The sequence below is a fragment of the Mustela lutreola genome, chromosome 8 (genome assembly GCF_030435805.1).
Source record: "Mustela lutreola isolate mMusLut2 chromosome 8, mMusLut2.pri, whole genome shotgun sequence".
Classification (NCBI taxonomy): domain Eukaryota; kingdom Metazoa; phylum Chordata; class Mammalia; order Carnivora; family Mustelidae; genus Mustela; species Mustela lutreola.
The window spans coordinates 77,095,979-77,116,088 of record NC_081297.1 but is presented as its reverse complement, the minus strand read 5'-3'; the positions used below and the strand labels follow the sequence as shown (position 1 = coordinate 77,116,088).

Genomic DNA, 20,110 nt, shown 5'->3' with positions numbered 1-20,110 from the left:
CCAGAGACAAAATAGTGTGACTGTGTTCTAATAAAACTTTATTCACAAAAATTGGTTGGTAGTGGGCTAGATTTCATCCAGAAGACACAATAATATTAGACAATCCCTGTCCTAAGCTATCAGTCTAACAAGGATTACAGAATAAAAGTTCCACAATGCAAACTAAAGAAGTCTCTGCAAATGTACGCTATCAGATAATTTGGGAGAATCAGAGGATTGATTGAAATACTAGGAAAGGGTAGCAAGCAGGTATCCTGAGTTGCCCAGGGAAAGGAAAAGAGAAGATCAGGAGAAAGATGACTTTACAGCTTATAAGCAAGCCTAGAAGGAACCATGAAACAAGGACCCAGATTCTGTTATCTCAGACGGTTTTTATGATTTGAGTCTTTTCTGTCACGGACATGTGGAATTCCAGTAATCTTGTATAGCAGTGAGCACTGGTTGTCCATCAGTATCCATTGTTCCCTCTCCCAGTGTGATTACCCTGTGTTTGTCTGTATGTTTGTTTTTATTTATTTGAGAAAGCAAGCAGGGAGAGGGGCAGAGGGAGAGAGAGAGAAAGAATCCATAAGCAGAATTCCTGCTGATTGAAAATCCCAAGACCCTGAGATCATGACCTGAGCTGAAACCAAGAGTCAAGCACTCAACCATCTAAGCCATTCAGGCGCCCTTGTTACTCAGTTTTTAACTGAGCTTAAGGCTATGTGGGGTAAAGACAAGATTCTTCACCTCCCTTGTAAGTAACTGTCATGTGTTTAGTACTGGCCACTGGGGTCTAAGAAGTGTATGAACACCTTTTGAGATATGTCCTTAAAGAGAAAGGGTGTTCCTCTTACTTTGACCCACTGCTTGAAACATGATCAAGGTGGCAAGGTGCCTTAGATCATATGGACCAGAGTAGGAGGTAGTATAATAGGATAGAAGATGCCCGGGGCACCTGGGTGGCTCAGTAGGTTAAGCCTCTGCCTTCAGCTCAGGTCATGATCTCAGGGTCCTGGGATCGAGCCCCGCATCAGGCTCTCTGCTCAGCAGGGAGCCTGCTTCCCCCTCTCTCCTGCCTGCCTCTCTGCCTACTTGTGATCTCTGTCAGTCAAATAAATAAATAAAATCTTAAAAAAAAAAAAAGACGCCTGGTTCCTGGATGACCTCATGGAACAGAGAATCCTACTGGCCCTTGACTGTCTATTTCCATAGTGTTACATGAGAGAAAGCCAAATGTTTATTTAGACTCAGTCATTCTTATATATGTCTCTGTTACATCAGCCTAAACCTACATCTGACTTAAACCTATGTCAAAACTGTTATCCTAACCTTTACAAGACAAGCCATTGCACTAAGATTATGTGAAGAAGGGTAGGGTGGGGTGTGGAATATAAAGAAGAGAAAATGGCAATGGTCTATGATCCCTATTCTTTCATTTTAAAAAATATTTCTGGGGGTGCTTGGGTGGCTCAGTCAGTTAAACTTATCTGCCTTCAGCTCAGGTCATGATCCCAGGAATCCTCTGGCTTCCTGCCCCATGAGGAGTTTGCTTCTGCCCCTTCTCTGTCTCTCTCTCAAATAAATAAAATCTAAAAATAAAAAAATAATTTAAAATATCTCTTAAAATATAAGTTTAATAATATAAACAGTAAAATAAATGTACAACCAAGCACAAAGTTTATACTAGTATCTAATATCATAATGACTTTATGATAATACCTTTTCTAGTTTACTTTTTCATTCACAACAGCAAATGCTTGTTGAAGAGTGGAATTCTCTTGAAACACAATGATGGAATATTGAAGCTCTGAGGGACACGTAGGAGCATGACAAGTATTTCCTCCTTCTGAGGAGACCACAGTATAGTTGTGGAGATAAAATATTTATTAAAAAGTGGAATGTCATTAGTGCCATGGAAAAGACCTCAAGGAAGGCCTGTCAGTTTAGAATATAGATCTCTTTCCTCTGTGGGCTTTCATGACCAAGAGAGTGTTTACACAGGCTATTTGGCTCTTAATTCAAAGGACTATCACATTGATAACAATATATATGTATTTTTTTGTTATCAGATAATCAGTACCTCTATTCCATATTCTATCCGTTAGCACATAAAATTTTTCTTTGTTTCATTTTACTTGCAAACATATTTTGTTGAGATTAAATTCTTAGTGTGATCTTTTAGCTAATCTATCTCTGAATATAAAAATTTCCTTATCACTAATAATTAAATAAAACAGTAATAGTGATGGTAAAATATTTTCTTGGTTTTATTCTGATAAACTTTTTGTTTTTTTAAAGATTTTATTTATTTATTTGACAGAGAGAGCACAGCTAGAGAGGCAGGCAGAGGGAGAGGGAGAAGCAGGCTCTCTGCTGATCAGGGTGCCCGATTCGGGGCTCAATCTCAGGACCCTGGGATCATGACCTGAGCCGAAAGCAGTCCCTTAACCAACAGAGCCACCCAAGCGTCCCTGAGAAACTTATTTCTAAAAAATTCCTGGGGGCGCCTGGGTGGTTTAGTCAGTTAAGTGTCTGCCTTTAGCTCAGGTCATGATCTCAGGTCTTGGGATCCAGCCCCTGGTAGGGCTTCTTGTTCATCGTGGAGCCTGCTTCTCCCTCAACCCTTCTCCCTGCGTCTGTCTCTCTTTCAAATAAATAAATAAACAAAATCTTTTGGGGGGGGGGGAAATAGGGGCTCCTGGGTGGCTCAGTGGGTTGAAGACTCTCCCTTCAGCTTGGGTCATAATCCCGGGGTCCTGGGATTGAGCCCCGTATTGGGCTCTCTGCTCAGCGGGGAGCCTGCTTCCCCCTCTCTCTTTCTCTGCCTTCCTCTAGGCCTACTTGTGATCCCTGTCAAATAAATAAAATCTTTAAAAAGAAAAAAAAGAAAAGTCCTGGGTTTTTTTTTTTTTTTTAAAGCAAACAGTGCCCCCTTTTGGCCATTGGTCCCCACGAAAAGAAATCCTAAAACAGATGACATTTTCATCTCTGCTAAGAATTGAATTTATGTATATAAATTATATATAACTTAAAGTATTTATAAATTTTATAATATATAATATATACATTTTATATAATATAAATTATTATAAATTATGCATAATTTCCAAAGACACCATCCTATGTTACCTGAAGAGTATATATACTGTGTGCCTTTTTAGATTTACTTTGTAGACTCACATTTTATACTGTGTGGTTTTCTGTTTTTCGTTAACATACAGTATTATATTAATTTCAGGTGTACAATATAATGAGTTGGTTAACATTTTAATTTTTTTATATAGTTAGGTCTACTAGAGTGGTTGATGGCAGTTTTGTAAGACCCAAATTTTAGTTCTATGAATCTTCTTTATCCTGTCTAATTCAGGTTGAATACGAAGGCTTAAAGCATGAGATTAAGCGGTTTGAGGAGGAAACTGTGCTGCTCAATAGCCAGCTGGAAGACGCCATCCGGTTGAAAGAGATTGCGGAGCACCAACTGGAAGAAGCCCTTGAGACCTTAAAAAACGAGAGGGAGCAAAAGAACATCCTGCGGAAGGAGCTCTCTCAGTACATCACCCTCAACGATAACCATATCAGCATCTCTGTGGATGGACTCAAGTTCACGGAGGACGCAAGTGAACCAAACAATGATGACAAAATGAATGGACATATCCATGGGCCCCTTGTGAAACTGAATGGAGACTATCGGACTCCCACTTTAAGGAAAGGAGAATCTCTACACCCTGTTTCTGACTTATTCAGTGAGCTGAACATTTCAGAAATACAGAAGTTGAAGCAACAACTTATGCAGGTAAGATCTCTTTAGGGCTGTGAGAGTAGATTTCTTAAAGATTGCGGTCACCTGTTCTGGGATTTTTTGTTCTCACATTTTACTTCTAGCTTCTTCAACTGGCAACTTTGAACGTACAGTATCTTAGAAAGACATAACAGAATATGTGTTGAAAAGAAAACTCATGGGGCGCCTGGGTGGCTCAGTGGGTTAAGCCGCTGCCTTCGGCTCAGGTCATGATCTCAGGGTCCTGGGATCGAGTCCCGCATCGGGCTCTCTGCTCAGCAGGGAGCCTGCTTCCTCCTCTCTCTCTCTCTGCCTGCCTCTTTGCCTACTTGTAATCTCTCTGTCAAATAAATAAATAAAATCTTTAAAAAAAAAAAAAAGAAAGAAAAGAAAACTCATTTGCCTCACTTTAAGAAATCTATGTTAGAGAATGGATAAAGAAGATGGGAGATCTATCTATATACATACATACACACACAATGGAATAGTATGCAGCCATCAGAAAAATGAGATCTTGCCATTTGCAATGACATGGATGGAACTAGAGGATGTTATGCCAAGCAAAATAAATCAATCAGAGAAAGACAATTATCATATGATTTTACTGATACAAGGAATTTGAGAAACAAGGCAGAGGATCATAGGGAAAGGGTGGGAAAAATGAAACAAGACTAAACCAGAGAGGGAGCAAACCATAAGAGACTCAATCTCAGGAAACAAACTGAGGGTAGCTGGAGTGGAAGGGGGGTGGGAGGGAGGAGGGGTGGCTGGGAGATTGGGAGATGGGCATTGGGGAGGGTATGTGCTATGGTAAGTCCTGTGAATTGTGTAAGCCTGATGAATCACAGACCTGTACCCCTGAAACAAATTAAAAAAAAAAAAAAAAAGAAATCTATCTTAAACCCACAAAGTGGATTGCAATCAGGTGTGAAAGGAGAAAAAGGTCTCCATCCATTTCTAAGAGAAAAATTCAGAACCTTTACATACAAGTGAAATGATAGAAAAATGAACGTTTCCATCACAAACAACTGTATATATAGCTTCAAGAATAATGGTAGACTTCACAAGAATACCTTAAGCTTTAAAAGACATGAAGGACTTTCAGTATGCTAATTAGCCAGGATATCATATGATTCAAAATACAGAACAGGGATAAATCTGAAACCAAGGAGTTGTTATTCCAACATGATTTAGGCCTTAAATTTTTAGCACCTTCAAATTCAAATGCCTTGTGAAGAGTCCTAGCCTTTAAGGTTATCTCGCTATGAAATGGCTTTTCTAGTTTAGGTCTTTCTTCCCTGCCATATCTTAATCCAGTGCTGATAGGAGTCTTGCCTGAGGAATAGCATCACCGCTGTCACCATGGCCTGGGGGCTTCTCACTATTACAAATTGTTGGGCTCCAGCAGACCTGTGGAACCAGGAATCTGGTTCAACAGGCTGGTCAGGTGATTAGGTTTGAGGCTAAATTTTCAGTCTCTTATCTCCCCCAGGTTCTTTGCATTTGGGTGATAATTAGAGGCTGTTGGAGATTCTGGCAGGCATTTATTTCTATAGCCAATGGGGCTTATACTTTCCTGCCTTTACAGAAATGATGACTAAAAAGTGAAAATAGTAGAAGTAAGAAACTAGAGAACCAGTGATGTTAATAGGTTTATTATTAACAGCACATCGAGAATTAACATATCATACACTTCTACTAGCAAAGAATTCATTTTCACAGTGTTTAAATCAAGAAATCAAGAGGGCATGGCCATGGGAAAAAAATGAATTTCATATAGACTTTTACCTGACTGCGAAGTTCAGTTCTGTTGGGTAATATTTCTCTATGTCTTTTTGCTCAGTTTACACTAATACAACTAGATTGATAGCAAACATATTTTAAATTTTTGCATAATTTGTAAGAATTCATACCCCCCAACTAAATAGAATAAATTTAAAGTTTTTCTTAAACTATCACGTTGATAGCTTTAGTAAACAAAGTTAGTGTACCAAGACTTTTTGTTTCTTCTTTTTATGGTGGCAGTGTAGAAAATAATAGGAAGAGGGGCTTTTATGCACAAAACAGCTCAACAGTTTTCAGCAAGGTCAGCTATTGGCTGAAAACTCAGAGCTGTTTTCTTCGCATTTAATCCTAAATCTAATCTGAAATAATACAAAATTCTGGAAGAGATGAGTCATTTAACAAGAAGAATGCTGAAGATGAGTTCTCAGCAAGAGAGTGGTTCTTGGCTGGAATGTCATTTGCATTTGGGAGGGGGGAAGATTCCTCATTGTCTGAGACTAGTGAGCTGCAAGGGGTCTAGCACTTTGGACCCAACCCATTTAGTGCTAGGTACATCTCTTTAGTCAACTTGATGACCCAGAGTGCCCCAAACATTTCAGATGCTCCAAGGGCCAACCACTAGTTGGGAACCCTTTAGAGGGACAGCATGTTACTCTACCATCAAATGGGGGCTACAGAATACCTTCCTGGTTAGAATGGCTTGATTTATGAGTTAATGTGTGTAGAGTGCTTAGAACAGGGCCAGACACACAGTAAATGCTCAGTGATGGTGAGCTATTATTACTATTTTCAACTCCACAGTGCCTTTCATTTATTAAGCTCTTGATTCATTTAGCTTCTATTAATATTAACTTACTTCTGGAAAGTTTTGCTCGAGGAGAGTCATCTCAGAAGGACTAACATATGTGGTCACTGGTAGGAATACAGAAAGGTAATAGTGTCTGAGGGGTAATTCTTTCTGAAAACTGATGTTCATTTAGCAAAGAGGGAGAGAAAAACATGACTGGTAAGCCTTCCCTCAATACAGCAGAAAACTGTACCAGTGCTTAATTCATGTTGACAGTTTGTCAAGATATAGAGGGGCACAGGGAGGGCTTCATGTTCCAAAATTTGCTCCACGTTTAATTTTAGAAACCAGGCTCAACACAGGAAGGGTTTTGCAGCTTCCAGCCTCACAACCTACAACACTAACGTGTAATTTTGTTTTAGACAAAGTAGCCATCTTTTGGTAAGCAACATTTTTAAAAAAGCATATCAACTTTTTCTAAGAATATATTTCATTGAGTACAAATATAGCAGAATACATCTTTTCATGCATAATTTGTCTATATAATCGGACAGATTTTCCTTAGCTATGCATCCCCTAAGTTTAATTTATGTAAATAAGTAAATTATAAAGAACATGCCAGGATATACTGCCTAGAAGTGATTGCATTTGTGTTTGATCTTAATGTTTCACCATGTTAATGTTAGAGCATGACATTTAATAAAGTTAATAAAGTTATAATAAAGTTAATAAAGAGTATGAAAGTTCTGATATTCAACAGTACTAATACACCTTGCAGTATATACTGTGTATCAGTGCCACTCTCCTGGATGGTCCAAGGAGCAAGCAATAAAGCGCACTTTAGGTGCGGCTCTCTGAAATGCTTGGGGCCAGGTGTATTTTGAAATTAAATGTTCAGAATGTAGAAAGGTAATATGCAACACGTGTGATATATTTATGACATCCCTAATGCGATGGGGTGCAGCAGTGAATGATCAAAAAGTATAAACGTTTCTGTAGTGCAACATGTGGTTATTCACGCTAAGAGCAGAAAATGAGGACCAGAAAAGGTCTCTCATCAGTCAGGTGCAATTTTGCTGCTGGAGAAGTCTAGAGCTGTGAGTTAAGAGTAGACTTTTATTTAAAGCCACTGGAGATTTAGAAGTTACGGCTGTCTGGGGCATGGCAATTGCCGTACTGTGCTGCAGTTCGCTGGCTTGTGTATCTCAGTTTCTAATATCAGCATACTTTGGATATCACAGCTTGTGTTTTCATAGTTCCTTGTTTTTTAGGATTTCTTTTGGCTGGGTTCCAAAGTACCTTGAAATCGAACACCAGTGCTTCGTTATTGTTGACAGTTTGTGGAGATATATGGGGGCACAGGGAGGGATCTAACACACTGTACCAGGGAATATGCAGCTTTTAAATTGTTGTTCTTAAAATTACAGAAACCTTTTGAAAACAGCATACCCAAGTCGAAGAGATCATACTGCCATCTGCTGGGAAGTGGTGATAACTAATACGAAAATCTAGGACAACTGTAATTTAGAGTAATTCCCAGAGTTGTATTGCCCTCAAGACTCAGTTATTTCGAATAGACTATACAGCTGACCCTTGAACAACACGGATTTGAACTGCATCAGTCCACTGACATGTAGTTCTTTTTGCGTAAATACAATATAGTACTGTAAAGGTGTCTCTTACGATCCTTAACTTTTTTCTCTAGCTTACTTTATTGTAAAAAAAAAAAAAAGTATATAATACACGTAACATTCAAAATATGTATTAGTAGACTATTTATGTTATTGGTAAGGCTTACAATCTATAGTACTGCATTGTTCAAGGGACAGCTGTAATTGATATTTTCCAGTGACAGCCAAGTACCTTAATTAGTTTTATTAGAATGAAAATAAGTAGATCCTGTCTGGGGAAGCTAAATTACTTAATCTATTTAAAGGAGTCTCTCTGCTTGTACTAAAATTTCTGCCTTTGATAGTCTCTGTTTAACCTCACATTGCAGAGAGTCAAACTAGGGAGAAAACTCTTCAGATTTTTTTTTTTTCAATATCATACCAGCTATATAATTTCACATCTAATGTGACAAAACAGCAATGTTTCTATGAAACTGAAACTGATGTTCTATTGTATCCTCACGGATGTGAAAGAAATAAAGATTCATATTATATATTTAGGTCTACTCTATTGAAGACTATTTTGATTTTTCCTATAATGATGGTAAGTGGTCAGTTTGCTGTTATGTCCACTAAGAGTTCAAAGCAATTTATATATATTTGCTTAATTGGTTGGTGTTATAACAACTGTTTGAGGTAGAGAGTATTATTATCCCCATTTTACAGAGAGGCAAATTGAGGCACAGATATGTTATTATCATTTGCTCAAAGTCAAGAACTTAGTAAGTAAATTTGCTACAGAGAGCAAGTCAAACAAGTTTAATATTCTCTGTGCTTAACAAAGACAGAATATTTATGGGGTGAAATTAATTAAAAGAAATTTAGGCAGTTTGTGTCTTTTAAAACTTAAAGTGACAAATAAAATTTTCTAGGGCAGAGTTGACAACCCATTAAACTATTACAGATTTTATAAAGGTTACCTTTAATGTAAGCTTTATTGGTAAATGTATTTCTCAGAAGAACTTTTTCTACCACATATCAGAAAACATAAGAAGAGCATCTCTTGTCACAACAGCAAGGGAAGAGTCTTTGTGATCTTTTTTAAGAACAACTTTTTAGAGATATAATTTATATCCACCCAGTTAAAGTGTGTCAATGATATTTGTTTGTTTGTTTATTTTAAAGATTTTATTTATTTATTTGAGAAAGACAGACAGAAATAGTGACAGAGAGCATGAGTGGAGAGTAGAGGGAGAAGCAGTCTTCCAGCTGAGCAAGGACCCCAATCCAGGGCTCCATGCCAGGACCCTGAGATCATGAACCTAAGGCAGACGCTTAACCAACTGAGCCACCCAGGCGCCACTCAGTGGTTTTTAGTTTACTTACAGATCTGTGCAACCATCACCACAGTCAATTTTAGAACATTTTCATCACAACAAAAATAAACTGTGTACCCATTAGCCACTCCACCCCTGAGCAACCACTAATCTACTTTATGTCTTGATAGATTTCTCTGGTCTGGACATTGGATGTAAATGGAATCATACAACAGATAGCCTTTCATGACTGGCTTTTTCCACTTAGCATAACATGTTTGTGGTTCATTCATGTTACAACATATATTAGTACTTCATTCTTTTTATTGTCAAGTAATATTCCATGTTTGGATAGACCACATTCTAAATTTCCATTTATCAGTGATGAACATTTGAATTGTTTCCACTTTTTGACTCTTCCGAATAATGGCATGAACATTTATATACTACTTTTTGTGTGCATATATATTCTGATTCTCTTTGGTTTATGCCTAAGAATGGGATTGCTAGGTCATATGGTAACTCAGTGTCACCAGATCAACTTTGCACTAGGTTGATCTTTTTCACAGTTCTTTCCTTTCAGGACCCAGACAGGCATTGGCAGAATTGCTTCACTTCAAGCAGAGGAGAACAAGCTATTTATTTATAAGTTCTATTTGTGCATGTCGATACTATGTATACCATTACAAGAATCACACCCAAGCATTCAAATGTCAAATTGAGAGTCCGTTGACCAGGATAAAGGCGATGAAAATTAATAGCCTATGAAACAGCTTTTTGGCTTCTTTTCCTGTAAAAGTCTTAATATGAATGTCAAATTCTGATTATCTTTTCTTTTGTTCTTCCACAAAAGAATCTATCAGTATTCAATACATGTAATTGTGCTTATTTAAAAGATGAACCCTCAGGATGCCTGGGTGGCTCAGTGGGTTAAGCCTCTGCCTTTGGCTCAGGTCATGATCTCAGAGTCCTGGGATCAAGTCCTGCATCAAGCTCTCTGCTCAGCAGGGAGCTTCCTCCTCTCTCTCTGCCTGCCTCTCTGCCTACTTGTGATCTCTCTCTGTCAAATAGATAAATAAAATAAAATAAAATAAAATACATTTATTAAAAAAAAAAGATAAACCCTCAGTGAAATTAAAAAAATTTCTGTGGGAGGGATACCTGGCAGGCTCAGTAAGTAGAGCATATGACTCTTGACCTAAGGGTCATGGGTTTGAGCCCCACATTGGGAGCAAAGATTACTTGTAAAAAATATTTCAATTGGACATAATAACAACAATAATAATAAGCATATACTGTATATTTACACTGGATTACAGAGTTCACAAATTCTGCATTTAAGTTCTCTGGCAAAGCAACCAGTCCTACTGTAAAAAAATTAAAATCCTCAGTTCCAGGTAGAAGATGAAGATTGTAGAAAGAGAAATAAAGCAACCATTCTTAGTCACTATAGAACATGATAATTAAACCAGCAAGTGTCTCTTGGATAAGTTCTTCATAAATGGAGAATAAAATAGTACACTTAAAATGAATAGAAATTTTAATATTTGAAGTCCTTTGCTTTTATTAATTCAAAATGCAAGATATCTTAAATAGTTTATGGATTGCTTCTGAAATCCAAATACAATTTAAGGTACTCCAAACTTCAATAGCTGAGTGAAAATAATAATCAAGCTGGAGTTGTATAAAATTACCCACCATTTAGTCATCTTTGGAGGGAAAGCAGACCAGTCATAACTATCTGGAAAAATGTGTGTGTGTAAATTTGGATATCACTCTCTGTTCAAGGGATTCCACCAGAAATGCACTGAGTGTGTGGAAGAGCCATACATGAAAGAGACAATATTCTATCTGATGTTTTCTAGAGAGGCTAACCTAAGGAGCCTGATTGATTTGTCTTTTAGTCTTAAAAAATGTTATTTTAAAATCAGAATTGGCAGAGCACAGATTGGAGCTCTCCTAATGGCATTACCTCTTTCGTTATAACATTTTTCCCTCTAAAAATGAGGTTGAAACACTTCCGTACATTTTGTTCTAGTCCAATTTTTATTTTATTAAAAGCTTTTTTTTTTTTTTTAAGTAGGCTCCAAAACCAGTGTGGAGCCTGCTGCTGGGCTTAAACTCATGACCCCTAGATCAAGGGTCAGATACTTAACTGACCCACCCAGGCACCCCTATTAAAAGGATTTTTGAGGGGCGCCTGGGTGGCTCAGTAGGTTAAAGCCTCTGCCTTTGGCTCAGGTCATGATCCCAAGGTCCTGGGATAGAGCCTCACATCAGGCTATCTCCTCAGTAGGGAGCCTGCTTCCTCCTCTCTCTCTGCCTGCCTCTCTGCCTACTTGTGATCTCTGTCTGTCAAATAAATAAACAAAATCTAAAAAAATAAAAATAAAAAAAATAAAAGGCTTTTTGAGAATACCTTTGTCGAGGCGTTAAGTGTCTGCCTTCTGCTCAGGGTATGGTCTCAGGGTCCTAGGACTGAATCCTGCATGGGGGTGGAGGGGTGGGGGGGGACCCTGCTCAGCAGGGAGTCTGATTCCCCCTGCCTCCCCCCCCCCTGCTCATGAGTGCTCTTTCTCTCTCTCTCTCTTTCAAGTAAATAAATAAAATCATAAAAAAAAAAAAAGAAAACAGCTTTGTCTTTTGTAATCATGTATACTGATCAAATGATGTTTAGGCTTTTCAGAGCAAATTCACTTAATTTTCAAGAGAAAAAGAAAACTCCTAAAATAATCTATTTTCACTGAGATTATATGCAATATCAATAACAGAATATTTAGGATTTATTTTTTATTTTCTATCAAAATTGCAAATAACTTGGCTCTTCATCAAGTACCACATTACCTAATTACCTGGGTTTTTCACTTAAAGGTATTGCCCAATAGTCTGGATAAATCAGATCTTCAGCTATGGAATATAATTTGTTACACCTAGTGAAACCCAACTAAGGGGATTTGTATTAGAATATATCTTGACTCTGAAAGGAAAGAGTTGCTTTTGCAACTACAGATACAAATCTGTGAAACAAATGTGTTTGGCATAAAGAAATATTTTGGTCCTGGCAATGACCAGCTACCCAAATGTTAACAATGGTTAACATTATAATAGCTTGAACATTATATTCACTGTCTTACTCAATCATCCTTTTTTAATTGCTTAAACTGTAGCTTGCCCAGAGCCACGTAGCTAGGTAAATGTTGGTGCCAAAATTAGAGCTGAGTTCTCAGATGCTACAGCCCCAGTAGACTTTCTTTTTTAATCTGTTATACTATTTTTTTGGAATATTTTGGTTTCTGTAGCCATAATATGTAACCTGTGGATTGTGTTCCAGATCTGGGCAAGTACTGTGTCATAAAATCAAAGCTACAACTTAGAAGCCTCTGATAATAATTTAAAATAATAAAACTGTATTTTTCATTCTAATTTCATGACCTACCACACAGGCAGACCTTGCTTTGCATGAAATTGCTAGGCCATAAATGATTGTGCAAGCTGAAACGATGCAAAACAAACTCATAATTAATAGAGAAATGGAGAAAATTAAATTGTTTCGTGACCCTTTCTTTTTTTTTTAAAGTAAGCTCAGTGCCCAATGCTTGAACTCATAACCCCGAGATGAGGAGTCTCATGCTTTTACCAATTGAGCCAGTCAGGTGTCCTCTGTTTTATGATCTTTAAAATGCTAATCAAAAACTCTCTTACAGTTTGTTATAAATATATAAAAAAATGAAAAAATAATACAATGACTCAGTACACTGTAATCCAGAAAATAGAAACATAAAGTTTTTCTTGTTTAAAAAACTTACCTTTAAAATAAAAACTTACTCCCCCCCAAAAAAACTAGGGAAATTAACTTGACATTTTATAGAATACCAAAGATATCCAAGCTTTTGAAACAAAAATTTAAATTGTGCCTATACCCCCCAACAAACTTACCAACTACAGTTCAGTCTTACCTTCTTCTCATCATATGTTTTATGATAGGAGAAATCTTTTCTATGCTTTGGTAAATTGTCATACTTCTGTTTGGATCAACTTTCAATCTCCTATCCGTTGCACTTTCAATGTCTGAAAATATCTCTGAGAGTACATTGAGTGTGCCCTTGTCACTTCCTCTAGGACATTTTTATCCTTTTTGTAACAACTACTTTTTTTACTCTTGTTGATGCACTCTCCATCACCAACTGCTTTGACTACATATCCAAATTCTTTCAAATGACATCAGTGTCAACACTGTCACATTCAACGATTTCTTCCGTAACTCCATTTATATCTGACTCGGATTTCATTTCCAGTGTTGTCATCACTTTGTTTCTCTGCTGCTCGTTCTTTCTTTCCTTCCTTTCCTTTTTCCTCGCCTTCCTTTCCTCCCTCCCTTTTTCTTTTTTCTTTTCTTTTCTTTCTTTCTCTCTCCTTCTCTTTCTTTTTCTTTTCTTTCTCTCTCTCTCTCTCCTTCCTTCCTTCCTTCCTTCTCTTTCTCATTTCCCTTTTTTGGACTACCGATTTTGGTAAAACCTCAGGTGGGTTTACCACCGGGAGACAAGAAGACAAGAGAACACAGCTACACTTTGCTCTCTGTGAATGAACTGAATAACAGATACACCGTGACCAATCACTGAAATACTTTGAAAGAAGTGATATGATGGATAATTTCATAATTTTGTAAACTTTGTAAATGGAAGCAGCAAAGTTTATACTTACACAGGGCTCACAGTTAATGTACTGTGTATTGGGGGACCTGTGTTTTAACTAACCATGGTCACTGAAATTCATGCATACTAGAACCTTAAGTGAGGACTGTCTACATATGATAATAATATGAAAGATATTATACCACAAAGGATCATAAAAATACTACTTACTGGGGCACCAGGTAAGTGCAGACTCTTGGTTTTGTGATCTCAGGGTCATGATATTGACCCTGTATAGGGCTCTGCACTCAGCACAGAGTCTGCTTAAGACTCTCTCTCCCCAACTCCCTCCCCCTGATTCCTCCCACCAGGCTCTCTCTCTCTCTTTCTCTCTAAAATAGATAAATACGTCTTTAAAATTTTTTTTTAAAAATGAAGTTTGGTGATATCTCAAGCTATTAAAAAAACTACTACTATACTGAATTACAAATTTATAGATAGGTATAGATCTCCTAAAGTAATATGCTAGTGTTTTATTCATTATAGTTTAAGAATTGCTATTTATCATGCTAGTAGAATAATTTTACTTACCTCCTAGCAATTTAGACGTTTGGGGGGTTGTAATGTACGATCCAGGAAAATTAAAAAGTTCAAATTGATAAATTCCTTTAGATAGAAAAACATTCAACATCAATCCATTATCTTTAAAGCAAGTCTCAATAATATTTGCTTATTGAAAACACATTTATGTTTTAAGCATGTAAAAATTTTAATTCATAATGATTACCTATATAGAGGGACAGAAAATGGTTTTTTAAATTCTCCTATTATAATTTCTTATATATTTATATTTAATGAGACCATATTTTATATTGACACCAGAATATTTTTTTTAAGATTTTATTTATTTATTTGACAGACAGAGATCACAAGTAGGCAGAGAGGCAGGCAGAGAGAGAGGAGGAAGCAGGCTCCCTACTGAGCAGAGAGCCCCATGTGGGGCTCGATCCCAAGACCTTGAGATCATGACCTGAGCCGAAGGCAGAGGCTTTAACCCACTGAGCCACCCAGGCACCCCAACACCAGAATATTTTTCAATATACAATAATACTATCATATAATAACAAAACTGTCATGTTATTCAAATAAATTGTTAATTTTTAAGATTCCTATTTGAACTGAAGGAATTGAAATGATTTGTAAATTGTTCTTTTAATCCTAAAACTCTGTGTTCTCTGACTTTTATATCAAAAGCTATCAAATGTAGTACATGTCTATTTGGGGGATTAAATTTCCTTTTATTTTAAGGGAATGGTTAAGGTTCCTAGTATTATTTAGTAAGTTAAAGCCTCAGGTGTTAAATCTGATTTGGGGTTGAGCTCTCAGAAGGAAAGGGTGATACACAGGCACCTTGAGACAGTCACTTCTCCCACAGGAACTAAGGAACAGATATCCCCTAGGGCTCTCAAAATAAAGACAGTGCCAAGTACTTATCTCTTGACATCATGTTATATTTTCTACAAGGTGTTAAAAGATAAAAATAAGATTGTTTGAATAACATTCAAGTTTCATGAGTGTATGTGTATAATGCATGAGAATTTGGATAACTAAATATGCATAGTATAATTCTTTTAAAATGATGTACTTTTAGACTGATTGACTTACCAGAACTGCTGAAGTAAGAAAACCACTCCAATTTACTTTGAAGTATTCGGGATATTGGCTGTGCTGCAGTTCTGTGAGATGTATACATGCCTGACAGTGAAGGGATCAAGTGCATCATTGGCACTGCACTGAAGTCATTCACAGACTTTGTTTTGCCATTGCAGGTAGAGCGGGAAAAGGCCATTCTTCTGGCCAATCTCCAGGAGTCACAGACACAGCTGGAACACACCAAGGGGGCACTGACAGAGCAGCATGAACGGGTGCACCGGCTCACAGAACACGTTAATGCCATGAGAGGCCTGCAGAGCAGCAAAGAACTCAAGGCTGAGCTGGACGGGGAGAAGGGCCGGGACTCGGGGGAGGAGGCCCATGACTACGAAGTGGACATCAATGGCTTAGAGATCCTTGAATGCAAATATAGGGTGGCAGTAACTGAGGTGATTGATTTGAAAGCTGAAATTAAGGCCTTAAAAGAGAAATATAATAAATCTGTAGAGAACTATACTGAAGAAAAAGCCAAGTATGAGAGTAAGATCCAAATGTATGATGAGCAGGTTACAGGTCTTGAGAAGACCACCAAGGAGAGTGGAGAGAAGATGGCCCACATGGAGAAGGAACTGCAAAAGATGACCAGCATAGCCAATGAAAATCACAATACCCTTAATACAGCCCAGGATGAGTTGGTGACGTTTAGTGAGGAGCTTGCCCAGCTTTACCACCATGTGTGTCTGTGTAATAATGAAACCCCCAACAGGGTCATGCTGGACTACTATAGGCAAAGCAGAGTCACTCGTAGTGGCAGCCTGAAAGGGCCTGATGATCCCAGGGGACTTTTATCTCCACGATTAGCCAGGAGAGGTGTGTCATCCCCAGTAGAAACAAGGACCTCATCTGAACCAGTTTCAAAAGAAAACACAGAGGCCAGCAAAGAACCAAGTCCAACCAAGACCCCCACAATCTCTCCTGTTATTACTGCCCCACCATCATCTCCAGTATTAGACACAAGTGACATCCGCAAAGAGCCAATGAATATCTACAACCTTAATGCCATAATCCGGGACCAAATCAAGCATCTGCAGAAGGCTGTAGACCGGTCCTTGCAACTGTCTCGTCAAAGAGCAGCAGCACGGGAGCTGGCCCCCATGATCGATAAAGACAAGGAAGCCTTAATGGAAGAGATCCTCAAGCTCAAGTCCCTCTTGAGCACCAAACGGGAACAGATCGCCACACTGAGAGCAGTGCTGAAGGCCAACAAACAGGTGATCTCATCCTACTGACAACGCATGCTAGCTACCACTTTCTTAACTAGTTAATTCTTTAAGGTTTCTGAGTGTCCATTAGCATCAGGATGAGAGTTCAGATTCCTGGTCAGCAGCGGAATAAATCAAACTATGTCCCAGTGCCAGATCAGAATGTGAGAATTATTTTTCAGTGAGTGAGTGGATGATCTGGGGGAGTAAGGATGCCCTGTAGAGAGCAGTAGAGGTGACGCAGTTAAAGCAGGACCCCAGGAGAATCCAGTTGCAGATGTAGAATGGCAATTCAGGCAGTACTTAGCTGGAGTCCAGCAGTCACTGAGTGGAGAAACAGGAGCTGGAGGGATGGCAGAATAGGCTGTCAGGGCAGCTCTCACCAGGGAGATGCTGGCAAGGGGCCAGAGCAAACAGGTCTGGAGAGAGACAGAGATAGAGATAGAATGTCCACTAGCCTTGTCAGTGGCCACATACCTAAAACTTGGGTTCCAGTGGGATGTTAATTCATCTGACCTAAAGCAGTAGAAAAATTTTCCTAATGGTAGATCTTGTCCTTCTGGAATAAGTTGGAATGCTACGACAGGACCTTATGTAACTGATCCCTAAATCTCCTTCACGACTGAATTTTGTTGTCCACCCTTCAACTTTACCTGGGTGGGAGTGCTATGATATATAGGTGGGAAAATACTTTTAATTTCTGTTTAGTTTCTCAGGTAAACCTTGAAAGGTACATTGGAGAAGGGTGCTAATAAAGGGTGTTGATAAAAGAGAAACAACAAAGCATCAAATACCTTCTTGCAAACGTAATCAGGGCTGGTGTTGGGGGGTGATTTCAGATGTAATGCTCCTTCTTTTGCCCTTATTTGGGGGGAAGCACACCATTATTATGTCATCCACAATGCAGCATTCTAGCATCTTTATCTTCAGTTACCATAAACCCACTGATGTAAATGGGAGGTCTATCACCCAAGCACTAATATTGTCTGCACTATAAATATGCTTTATATAAATCTAAGGGCTAATTAGGACCTTCTTTTGTGCCATCACTTCAGGGAAATAGAAAAGATTAGGATGAATAAAGGATTTGTGAGAGATCTGATTCCAGTTTTAGGTCAGAGTGAAAGAATCTGTTGCCATAAACTGCTACAGTCCAAAGACCCAGTGACTTAGAGTGGTCATCAATAACCAATACCATATTACTAATATCATGATAGATAAGGCTTTATCAAAGATGTAATGGCTTGTTGGTCAAGCCATTCAAATAACATCTTCGACTTCTTGCAGGTTGAATGTTAACAACCTGGAAACCTAGGTCTATAAATGTCAAGAGGCTTTACTGATGCAGAAGTATAGATAAGCATGGCTGATAAGCAACAGGAGACTAATTTGTGAACAAGTATTCATTGGTTACATATTTCAAGACAGGTAATAAATAGGGATACAAAAATAAGTGTCAAGTAATTTAGTAGGAATTCAACACATGCCTGTAACTATTTACAGGGTAGGACATATTGAGCAGTCTAAACAGAACCATTGGAATTCAGTGTGATACAGGAATACAAAACATTCCTGGCTAAATTTTTATTTCCTCAGTGGTTTGTGGTACCATTTGCATTACATTAGCATTGCAACTCTTATGGTCTCAGTAAATAAAATGAAAATACATTTCTAGCCATGCATTTGGTTTGCATTTTAATGATGTTGGGCCTACAGCTATGATACTTATGTGCCATGAATAACTTCAGATGTCTGCAGATGACATCCATTATATTTAGACATTGTGGAATGTTCACTATTAAGACTAAGGTAAGAATTCAGTCATAAAGGGGAAAAGGGGACTCTTCCTGTTTTAAAAAGAGGCATTCTGCTCTCTGTGAGTCTTTTAATATACTTCAGGGTTTTTTGCATGCACATTGTCTTCTGCTGAAATATGCAGTTTATGTTTATGAAATACCATCTGTGGACTAAACTCTATGGGAGGCTGAACATTCAGTGAGGACTAATACACAGTCCTCACCTTCCAGATGAGGGCTCGCAAACTAGGGAGGCTGTGGGGAAAGATACAGGTTATGACAGTGTGATGTTACACATGGTGCATTAGAAGCTATACAAGCATTGCCGAGGAAGGGATTAACGTTTTCTAACAGGGTTAGCAGAAGACTTCATGGAGGCAGTTATACCTGAGTTTGTTCTTCAAGGATAAAGAGCTGCTTTCCAGGAGAGGAAGAAACCATTCCAGACAGCAAGAAGCGTAGGTAGAGAGCCACAGAATAGAAGGATATACTCATGGAATGGTGGTGAAGATCTCTGTGGCTGGAAACAAGGTATTTTATTTAGAAAGTCAACTCTGGGAGCATGGAGAATGTAGCGGATGCAGACATCACCAAATCCACTCAAAGGTTGTAGAAACTTGAATTTCTGACTTCTGAGAAAGCTTTGTACAGTCTGTGGACACATAAACAAACTAATAAACACCCTGCAGACAAAGTGGAGACTTTGGGGCATTTCTTACGAAGAAGAAATGAGTTTGTATTTCTATTTCAGATCTTGCTCTTTTGTCATTCCCTCCTCTCCAACCCTTAGATGACTGACCATGAGGCTCCTACATGATTTATCTGTCAACATTTTCACGACTTTCAGAGTTAATGGCCTTTCTGAAGTAAATATGTGTATAGATTTTTTAAAAAAACTAAACAATGTCCATTTTTCTCCCAGGTCAATTTCTGCATTCTGGATAATCTTCTGAATCCATAATATTTCTGAAGAGTCCACTGAGCTGTAGTACTACAGAACATACCAAAATATTTTATGAGTAAATTCTCATTTTAATCTGAGTCTGAGATTCAATTAAAACTCATAAGAAACTACTCTGGAATCAAAACATTAACAAACTACCCTATCCCAACATTGTTTTAATTTTAAAAAGAATCCACTTGTCTCTATAGAAGTTGGCACTTTGCATAAGGAAGTTGAGGCTGTCCATTTCAAGCACAAAAAGAAATGTTAAAACCAGGATAGTCTTCTTAAGAAATCCCATTAGTAATAGATTTTTTTTTAATTAGTAATGGACTTTTTCATTAGTATTGACTATTTCTACACACTCTGAAAAGCTGTGGTTAACAGTTTGTAAAAATAGTATGCTTCCAGTTGTGTGTGTGTGTATATACATATATATACATATATGTGTATATATATACACATATATGTATATATTTGCGACGTACTATGCATCAAACAGGTAATCCCTAAACATACATTGATTTCATGCATTGATTCAGTCCACATTTTTCTTCTTACTATGTG

The 20,110-nt window shown here is 37.9% G+C and overlaps 1 protein-coding gene across 8 annotated transcripts in view; it reads left to right on the top strand.

The window, feature by feature from the left end:
• BICD1 (BICD cargo adaptor 1) overlaps positions 1-20,110 on the top strand; it is a 230,220-nt gene that overhangs the window by 170,491 nt on the left and 39,619 nt on the right. For all 8 annotated transcript variants that reach the window (XM_059185689.1, XM_059185687.1, XM_059185686.1 and 5 more), the window contains exons 4-5: positions 3,350-3,775; positions 15,719-16,813. In XM_059185689.1, coding sequence (XP_059041672.1) covers positions 3,350-3,775; positions 15,719-16,813 — 1,521 coding nt within the window. The remainder of the gene's footprint in view (positions 1-3,349; positions 3,776-15,718; positions 16,814-20,110) is intronic.